The 10,429-nt window shown below is 39.4% G+C and overlaps 1 protein-coding gene across 1 annotated transcript in view; it reads right to left on the reverse strand.

Moving 5' to 3' along the window:
- Positions 1–218: 218 nt before the first annotated feature.
- LOC106928347 (zinc finger E-box-binding homeobox 2) overlaps positions 219–10,429 on the reverse strand; it is a 50,098-nt gene continuing 39,887 nt past the window's right edge. The window contains exons 3-8 of the mRNA XM_015004560.2: positions 9,306–9,515; positions 6,029–6,222; positions 5,753–5,864; positions 4,028–5,514; positions 3,717–3,900; positions 219–2,394 (exon numbers count right to left, since the gene is read on the reverse strand). Of these exons, the coding sequence (XP_014860046.2) occupies positions 1,781–2,394; positions 3,717–3,900; positions 4,028–5,514; positions 5,753–5,864; positions 6,029–6,222; positions 9,306–9,515 (2,801 nt within the window). The 3' untranslated portion in view covers positions 219–1,780. The remainder of the gene's footprint in view (positions 2,395–3,716; positions 3,901–4,027; positions 5,515–5,752; positions 5,865–6,028; positions 6,223–9,305; positions 9,516–10,429) is intronic.

The following is a 10,429-nucleotide window of genomic DNA, read 5'->3' on the forward strand; positions in this document are numbered from 1 at the left end:
CTTCCTCCACCTCACAGGATAAATCACCTTATAAATATTTATTTTATAAAATTAAATTTAAGCTGCAGACTTTGATTTTGACCTGCATTACAGTTCCCTCAACTTCAGTCCACTCCTGAACAGAATTTAAAGGGGCAAAAGTTGTAAAAGTTTAATTTATGCTTTTAAGATCTTCTCCCTCTTTAATATCTGGATCTGAAATCACGAATCAGGACAAATTGTGCAAAAACTGTCATTTTTAATTAGAAAAATAAATGAAATACAAGAATTTCAAGGCAAATTCTGTATATTTCTGTTACAAAAATGAAAATATATATATACATATAAAAAGTTTATATAAAACTTGCATGAATGTGGAAAAAAAAGACCTTTTAAAAAGAAACCCATAGAAAGGTGTGCAGCAACTGAGTGAATGTGAAACTTGTATTTGCCTGTTCTTTTGCTGGAAGATAACAGGTGAGAAACTATGCAAGAATAGCATAGCAGTTGGTGTGTCACATATGCATGTCTTTGGTGATACGTTCTCACACACACATATATTAACAAGAAGTATCTTTGGCACGCAGTATGCATGAGCGCTGCAAGCTTAGTCACACCTCATGCACCACTGTCTGCAAAGTTTCATCGTACGAAGGCTTTTTCGGATTACTCACAGTTGTCTGAGTACATCTGAGGCACTTTTCACGTTGACTACACCGCAGTCAGAAAGAGGAAGTTTAAAGCTGATCTATGCGCCCTGAATCTTGACCCTCTTGCCACACCTCGTCAAAAAAGCTTAAGTGTTTGACAAGTTAATGCTCTGTTACTGTAAAAATAGGCCAGAGTGCATGCAAATCATTACAAGAAATTGCAGATGTCTTTGGACCTGGTGAATTTGTGATAATCAAACAAACGGTAAAACGTTCCAAAAGGTATCTGATGCCTGAAGGGGAAAAACCCCCGGACACTATGTTTATCTTTTGCCCCCGTTAACATCTTATGCAAAGATGCAGAAATGACTGTCTTCCCAGTAAGGCAAACGCTTAAAAAGGTGCAGGCCACTGCCTTTTGTTTGAAGCATGAATAAACAGCTACCTTCCCGTTGTTCCTCTTTTTTTGCTGCGTGTTTATAACATTTAACAGATGACTGACTGAGGCCACGGAGAACCGTTGTTCACCTGGCAATAAGTTATTATTATAATTTTTTTTTTGGATTTCACAGCAAACAATGCAGTCAGCTCCAGTAAATATAATCAGTCACATGATTTGATTGAAGCAAACTCTTACATGTCACAACAAAAATGTGGGATCTCACATAAAATGGCAGAAGATAGAAAAGGTTTTGTGCACTTAATTAAGAGCAGAAATGATTTTTTTCAAGCTTTGGTCAGACATTAAATGAACACCAACATAACTGTTAAAGACAGAAAACGTTTGTTTTAAGATTAAGAACAAGTATGTACGAGTATTATTTAATGTGCAATAGGGAGCAGCAAGCATTGAAGATTTATGTAATGCCACATCCGAATATGACATAACTTTAGTTCAGTTAACCCATTTGGGTTAAAAAAACAAACAAAAACAAAACAATTGGAATAACACTGTAAGTAACTGAAGTCTATTGAACATGATAAAATACTGTCATTTCCATTGACACAAATATAACTGGCATGGCTTCATCCATTTAAGGCCACAAAATCGTTGGTGTTTTGTGCATTTTGTCATGAAAAACAAGAAAAACACTCTGTTGCATATGTAGGAATATATAAAATTAAAAGTCTTAAAGCTTGTTAAGGTCATGTTAAATTAATATTCTAGGTAATTCTGTTAAATCCATGTTCATTTCACATTTATCCAAGCCTCCATTCTGGTCCTCAGTGTCTCTGTCCCACATTTGGTTCTCTGTGTTGTTAATATGATTTCCTGTTTCACAGTTAATAAGCTTATTTTGCAGTTCACTCTCCCCCGTGGGTGACCCTTCATTGGGGCTACTTTCCAGCTCCTCTGCTTCTTCCAACAAACCTTCATGCATTTTCCTAACTCTTTCCTCCTCTTCCTCCCCTTCTTTCAGAGTGTCCGCAGCTCCGTCCAGGCTGGAGTCGCTGAGGAAGGAGTGGGCCGTGTGTGGGTCGTCTGCAGACAGAGATTTGTCTTCACCCAGGCTGCCTACCAGACTGCTGCCGGCTCCCGGGGTGAGAGGCATGTCCTCGTGATCCTGGTCCAGATCCTGGTCTTTGCTGCAGTACGCGTAGCGGTGGTTCATGTGCTGGGAGTAAGAGCCTGAGTGGGAGAAGCGTTTGCCGCACTTGTCACATTGGTAGGGTTTCTCTCCGGAGTGCAGCCGGCTGTGCTCGATCAGGTGGTGCTTGTGCTTGAAGGCCTTGTTGCAGATCTTGCACTCATGAGGACGTTTGCCTGAAACAACACAAAGAAGTTGCCTCCGTTTAAAAAAAAAAGAAAAAAATGGATGCATTAGTAGTTTTTAGTGAAAAACACTTTCTGAAAGAATTTGTGAAATTTCTGCTGATATTGGCATATCATCAAGTCAGGCTGTTACATAAAGCATAAACACATACTTAAGCTCTGTACCCACTTGTGGTTTCATGCATGGGTTATGAGCTGGCTTATGATGCATACAACTGTTTAAAAATAAATTAAATATATCTTGGCTATTCTTGGACTTTAGAAGTACGAGCACCTGCAATCAATGCTGCCTTTTCTTTTTTGCTTTGGTGAAGCTGCAGATTTAATCAAGTATTTCTCTTCTTTGTTAACACTTAATGGAGCAAAGTTCAGAAAATGTAAAGCAGTTCTTTCTGCAATTTTAAATAAGTATTGTAATAATCTAAAGCAGATACGGAATTTCACCTACAATCACATAAAAAACAAACTATACCCTAAAACAACATTTTTACTTGTGATAACTAAAGATTTTTCAACCATTCTGCTGGAGATTAGACAGAAGCTTTAAACTTTATCTCAGAGGAGTTCATGATCAACTCAATGATTGTGCAACAAGCCCAAATCATCACCCATCCACCACTATGCTTAGTAGTTGGTGTAGAGAGTTTGTGCTGATGTGACTTTGGTTTTTGCTTAGCATGTCTACTTAAGCCTCATTTCCACTGAGTGGTGCAACATGAGTGGGTGGGTGCGGTGCGATACACGTTTTTGTGTTTTTAAAAGTAACCCATATAATCATACCAGTGGAGGTGATTTGTTTTTTTTTTAAAGGAATTAGGTTTTGTCTACTCAAAACACATTTTTAAGATTTCTTACGGTAAAATTAGATGCAAATTTGGATATCTGATTTAATCTGTCATATATATTTTTGAAGATTCCAAAATTCCTTCTGCAAACAAGATACTTTTTCATTATTATTATTATTATCATTATTTTGGTAATTGTACTCCTATTAACTTTAACATCTAACACATTAATTGAGGTTAAAGTAGGGCTATTGTTTTTTCCAGTTTCTCTGAACATGACACAATTTGGGATCAAATTCTAACCCAAGATGCTCCAGACCAGCAATGTGCCAAATCTCCTGCCTTTAAAGAGTTGGACACGCTTAATGATGGCCAAGTTTATTAAATAACAACATCTGTCAGCTGTCTCCTCACTTGAATCCAATGGAAGTAGGAAAGGGATACATAGTTTTTCTAATGACTGGATTGATAAGTCATTGAAGTTTCCTTTTCACCAGTGACTTTGCAGATGCAGTTTGTGCTACAGACCTGTGTGCTCGTATTTGTGTCGGAGAAGAGAACTGCTCTTCTGGAAGGTTTTTTCACAGATGTCACAAGCATAAAGCCCTTCTTCTGTTTTCTTTAGCCTCTTCCTGCCTGGTCCTCCATCTCCTTCAAACCCCTCATCAGTCAAAGAGAGGTAGTCCAGAGCACTACGGTTTAACACCTCACCCTGTTAAAACAACAATTATACATCATGACAATATTATTTATACACATTCTTTTTTGGTATGGAATAAAATACAATGTGCATTTTGTGCTTATCTTTCACATTTCAGAGAAAAGACAGACGTTCTCACCATAAAGCTTTGCCTCTCCTGGTAGATCTTTTTCAACACAGCTTCTGCATTGGCCTCCATCATGTAGGCCATAGGAGAGAGAAACCTAGGACTGTTAGTTGCCTGACTGTACGGAGTTGGTATCATGCCCTCGTGAAGTGGAAGACCTACTCCAGTTTGGCTGAATATGTTAAACCCATTGAATACTGAGCCTGGAAACACTGGAGCACCAGTGCTGCTGAGGATGGGGTACTGCTGAAGGGGCATATGTGAAGTTGGACTTGGTCTGCTTAGTTGGGTCCTAAGCTCTCTCCGTTCTCCTCTCCCTGAGATCCCATTAAGAGTTTTATTTCTTCCCTTCTGCTCTGACAGCTGCTTCGGTAGAGAGAGGTCCAGCGGTTCGTTCTGTGTGGACCACGGACTGCTAGTTTCTTTTTGAGGAGACAAGGTTTCAGGTGGACCGCTAGTGACGTCAATGCAGACAGGAGAATTGAAGCCTGAAGAGGGAACTCTTTTCCTGCCTCTAGGGGATGACATCCCTGGGGATGACTGGTGGCTTGGACTACCTTTGTCCTGGCTGGACAGGTACATGCGAGAAGACAGTGCATCATGGCGGGGAGGAGGAGACGGCATTGCAACTAAAAGTTGTTGTGGGACAGATTGCCAGCTTGGCTTCTGTGAAGGGGACTTGTTTCCGGAGAATCCATTGGTTACTTCACTTGGTTTGGTGTTTTCTGCATGGAGAGCCGATCTGGGGAAGAATAAAGGCGGCGAGGAGAGGTCTTTCCTACGAAAACTGTCAGCAGCTTCCACTGCTTCTCTGTTCATCTTACAGAGGCTGTGTTCATGCTGTAGAAGAACGGCCATGTTCGGGAAGGGCTGCAAGCACCAACGACACGTCACCCCAAATACACCTCTCTCTGATTCACCTGATCTCACCTCTCTGCTCCTGTCGGGCGATATCTTCCTCTCAAGCCCTCTTCCATTGTGGAACACCCTCCTCTCCTCTACCTCTTCCTTGTCTTGCTCTATCTTTACGTCTCTGTGAAGCATCTCCTGCAGCATCTGGTCAAACTTGGTGCCAGAGTGAAGATAAGGCAACAGGGTCGTCCCTTTAATGATCCCGCTCCTCAGAGACAGCTCCGGTGAGCGATCCCACAGTCTGACCGTGTCAGACGTGCCGGGGAAGCTCTGATGGAAATCCTGCAGGGATTGCTGGTGAGAATCTGCTGGTAAATGACCCAAGGACCTGATATTGTCCTGGTTTTGTAAAGCCAGCAGCGAGCTGTGGTCACTACTGGATCTACCCCCACCAGCAGAGGGAGATGTTGGAAGTGAGTGGTGGTAGGCGCTTTGACTGTGTCCGTTAAATGCTCCGCTGCCGCTCCCCATGCTTCCCCCGACATGCCCTCCCCCGCCGAGGCACTTTTTGCTGCTTAAATGAGAGCTGTAGGAGCCAGAGTGGGAGAAACGCTTTTTGCAGTTGGAGCACTCATACGGCTTCTCACCTAAACACAGAGATGCCAAAGAGTGAGTTGAAAATACCTTCAGAGTGGGGTGTAATCTTTTTTTCCGTAATTATCTTGTCCTGCCGTGAATCACATAAAGCTCGTTCCTATTACACATCCATTTGGTTATAATTTCATACCGTATAATTCTGACAGTAAGTAACGGTTAGCAGTTCAGTGGAAACAATGGCGAAATGCAGGGTGAGTGGAGATGTTTTGATCTTATTTTGTATCTCACCACTGTGGATGCGAAGATGCTCTTTGAGGTGGTGTTTGTACTTGAATGCTTTCCCACACTCCAGACATTTGAACTTCCTCGTCTCCATGCTTTGGTCCAAACCGATGGCACTCTAGGATGACAGGAATATGTGATCAGCTTTAGACTACGAAAGGATTTAGAAAATATAAACAAAGTGCACAAAAATCACTACAATCTGCGGAGACTGTGAGATGCTTCACTGGTGTTCAAGACTTTCAGATTATTTGTGTGTGTGTGTGTGTGTGTATGTATCACCTTGTCCTGGATTTGGTTGTGAAGTGCTAGGTGCCGCTCCATCTGCGACCTAAGGGTGGCAGTGTATCCACAGAGCGGACAGACCATGTGGCCCCCCTCCCTCTCCTGGCAGTATTTGACATGGTCCCTCAAAGAGGCTCCTCGCGGATACATCCTGTGGCAGAACGGACAGGCCTGCTGGCTCCGGTCTTCATCTGCAGTCCGGAGAGAGAAGGCATTTTAAGCGCACAGATTAACATTTCACATGTGCATTAAACATAACTATCGTTCTTTGGGGTTTTTTATTGCCTTTTCACCAACTGACTTAGTTTCTCTCTTTTTTTTTTTTTTTTTTGCTTTGAAAATGAAATATAGGCATTACGCAATATTGCAGTTTAATCATTCAAAATCAAGGCACCATAAGGATGTGCATGAAAGATGTGGTACCAAAATGGCAATCCTTTTTAATATTTTAGGTATCATAAATGTTGGCCCTTTCAAACAAGTCCTAAATGTCTAACAATGATATTCTCCAGGCTACAGTCCTGTGGTCTCGGGGCTCCTCTTTCTGTTTCCTTTCTTTTCTTCTTTTTGTTTTGCTTTAATGTGCAGTTTTAGCATTATTTCAAGATGGAGAGCTGTTAAAGTTGTGGTTAGATTAAATGAGCAGCAGGGAAACTATCTTCAGATCCTCACAAGTGTCACAGATTTTAGATATACAATCCCTTGCAAAAGTATTAGTCCTCATTTAATCTGTCCAAACCTTTCAACCATAAATTTCAATGTATTTCATTGGAATTTTATATGGTGAATCCAAATAAAGTGGTGCATAATCGTGAAGTGGAAGTAAACGTTGTGTGTATGTTCATGATTTTTATCTATTTAAAATGAATAAACAATGTAACCAACATTGCCTCCCTGAGTAAATATTACATCCGACTGCTGCAAAGCTTAAAACCTCTACTAGAATGTCTCCAATGGTTTTGCACAGGATGAGACTCATTCTGACCATTCGTCTCAGTAAAATAGCTCCTGTTCTCGAATGCATGGAGATTCCCTAAGAATAGTAATTTTCAAGTCTTGTCACAAATTCTGAGGTGCTTTGACTTCGACTCGACCAATATGCTTTGATCTAAACCATTTCATTGCAGCACTAGCTGTATATTTGTATATTATTCAAAGATGAACCCCCACCACAGTCTCAAGTCTTTTGTGGCCTTTGACAGGTTTTCTATATTTAGATCCACACTTACCTCCACCTGTCCAACCTCCGAACCTGAACAGAGTGATGCTGCCATCACCATTTCATTAAAGAGGAGCGTTCAAAGTGGTGTGCAGAGTAATTTTTCTGCAACCGGGTTTTTTTGCATGCAAGTCAAAAACCTCCAGCTGTTGTCTTATCTGACCGGAGCATTTCTCCCGTATGTTTGCTCTGACACATACGTGACTTTCCTCGAACTTTAAATAAGAATCCTACAAATGCACAACTTTTCTGATTTTTGTGTGTTAAAAAAGAAATCTACTGTTTATTTTTTCATCTGCTTCACAAATTCATATAACAATCAATAATAAAATGCATTGAAATGTCTTGTTGTGGAGTGACAAAGTGTAAAAAACATTTAGGGCTGTAAATACTTCGCTGTGACCAACATTTATTCTTCTGGACCAACATTAGTATGTTCTGCTTTTAATGATGAGTTAGCACTGAGCTAACATATGACACTGTGGAAGATATCAAATTAAATACAGATTGTTCATAGCTTTGCTAATCATCTGGCCGGTGAGAAACTTGTGGTTTTAAGTTTTAGTTCATCAATAAGTGGGTGCTTTACTCACCACCTATTTCAGCTGAGCTTTTCAGTTGTACTTCTCAGCCACAAAACCAGCATAATGACGCCAGCACCCAACTCAGAGTGACTAATAAGTTAAAGGATGTTTGTGGTTGAAATAGCCAACAATTGCTTAAGAAATTAATAATCAATTATTAGTAGTAATAATAATTACTTTAGAGTAATAAATTTATCTGTTAAAAAAATGTTGTCAGATAACATTTTTTGATACAGATAAACAATCTAATTCCATTTTGCTACAGGTATAAAAAGTAAAGCTGAGCTAAGGTACAGTAACACACGATTAACTCAATAGTTTAAAATAAGGAAAATAGAAAGATAAATTAATGAACACACCAAAACAGTGTTTTTCTGAGGATCAACTTCTGGAGAGAAGGAATCCAGCTGAAAACCTGTGTAACTCACTTAAATACAACAGTTTTTTTATTGAGTAGTGCAAATTGTGCTGCATTACAGCATAGAATAATTGTATTTAATTATATTCTCTGAACATACGGATATTTCTTCACGATGTCATGAAACCAACAGTATTAATTCCAACCGTACTGTCAGTCCTAAATGGTGAAGCAAACATCACCAATTAAGAGTTATAGCCACAAATTACTATTATTACAATATTGTTTTCCAGAGTTAATGATAAACAATACGATAATTTATCATCTTCAAATCCTGCGTGGATTAGAGAAAAAACACAACTGGTGGACCTAATTATTGTCTTGAAAATTCACAAACATTTTAGTAAAAAGAACAGTTTATACGCATCATTAAACGTCTAAAATTAAATGACATTCTTGCCCCCAAGCACAGTAATCTGGATATAAATGTCTCTTCTTAGCACCAGCTGTTCTTTATAACTCAAATCTTCAAGCGATTAAACACAATTTGCTTTTGCATGTTATGTTTTGTGTTCAAAGCACAGCTTGTGAATCAAAAATACATTTTTCATTAATGTGCTTTATGAGTAGGTATCTCTGACCTCTCGTCTATTCTTCATGCAGAAACTGAACATTAATCATATTTTTTGTGTTCGTTGTAGATAAAATACTGGACTGTAAGTTAGCATGGTATGGCACAATACCAAATATAAATGTGATGTGTTTCATATAAAATTAAGAGAAAAAATAGTGGCTAAATACAGTAATTTAATTTACTTTACTACCATTTGAATGAGTCACTTTACCAGTACCTGATCAGTTCCTTAGTAAACGAGAAGCAGTAAACAACGCAATATGTAAAAAAAAAAAAAAAAAACACACTCATTTGGCGTCTCCGTTTTCTCAGAATTGCACAAGCATTTACGATCAGATAGTTGCATTATCACAACAGCTTTCTATCAGTCTGTGACTGCTTTTTTTTTTCATTAGAAAACATTTTAAAAAGAAACCACTGACATCTAACTGTTAAAAATGTTTAATCTAGCACCGCCGCAGCTTTCTCTGTCAGCGTACCTGCTCCTTCAGGTGAGCAGTGCTGAGCTCCTGGCGACCAGATGGCAGGCGGGAGCTCATCATGCCTGCTGCTCGGAGGGTAAGCAGCCGACGTGCCGTTATGGTTCAGGTGGTCCAACACACCGGCTGAGGTTGAGGCCTTTCTCAGCTGAGCCACAAATTCATAATGGGCCAGATCCTCAAAAGCATTCTGGGCGTCTGAGTTCTTACCTGTCAGAAAAAGGAACAACTTTGCTAAATGCAACTGCTTTGCTGAAAGGTCGGTCAATTGGTCTTGTTTTTTTTTTTTTTTTTTTGGAGAACAAGTTCTTAATAAAAGGGTTTTAAAAGTATTTTACAACTAAATTTAAATTGTGGGATGCATTGCTTTTCCCCTGTGTCAATACTATGCAGAATCACTTTTACTGTAATTACAGTTGCAAGGCTATTGGATGAGTCAGATTTGCACATCTAAAGACTGAATTTTTAAAATGTTCTTTCTAACAAAGTGGCTTAAGTTGGAAATTGGCGATAAAGTATTTTCACAACTTCTCAAATGGTTATAGATCTGGACTTTGATTGCAGTTCTGGTTGTTTGTTCTCCTGCTGGACTGTGAACCTCCGTCTCTTCTTATGCAGCTTCTAACCTGTTTTCCTCCAGAATTGTGTTGCATTTTGCTCCATCACTTTCCTATAATGTCTGACCAGCTACTAAAGAAAATGATCCCCACAGCATGATGCTGCCGTCCCCAGGGTTCACAGTGGGGAATGTTTGTTTTTAATCACAGGCTGGTTTTGTCTGCAGGCCAAAAAGTTCGATTTTGGTTTCATCCAACCAGAGCAGCTCCTTACACAGATTTCCTTTGTCCCCTGATTGGATTATTTAAAACTTTAAGCATAACTTTGTACAGCTTCCTTTTGAAAATTCTTTATCTTAGATGCTCTTTCATAAAGACCTGGTTTGGGAACTAGTTCTGCTGTGTTCTTGGTATCTATGTTGCTCTTTGTTCACCAACAAACCTCCGAGGCTTTTACAGAACTGGACTATTTCTACTAATTAGTTTATTTTTAAAGGCAGTAGTTCTCACTGTATTTTATTTAAGGGTTACAGAGTAACGCTGAATAAAAATGCATATTGTTATATT

The sequence above is a fragment of the Poecilia mexicana genome, unplaced genomic scaffold (genome assembly GCF_051168715.1).
Source record: "Poecilia mexicana isolate PSO_F unplaced genomic scaffold, ASM5116871v1 scaffold_5, whole genome shotgun sequence".
Classification (NCBI taxonomy): Eukaryota; Metazoa; Chordata; class Actinopteri; order Cyprinodontiformes; family Poeciliidae; genus Poecilia; species Poecilia mexicana.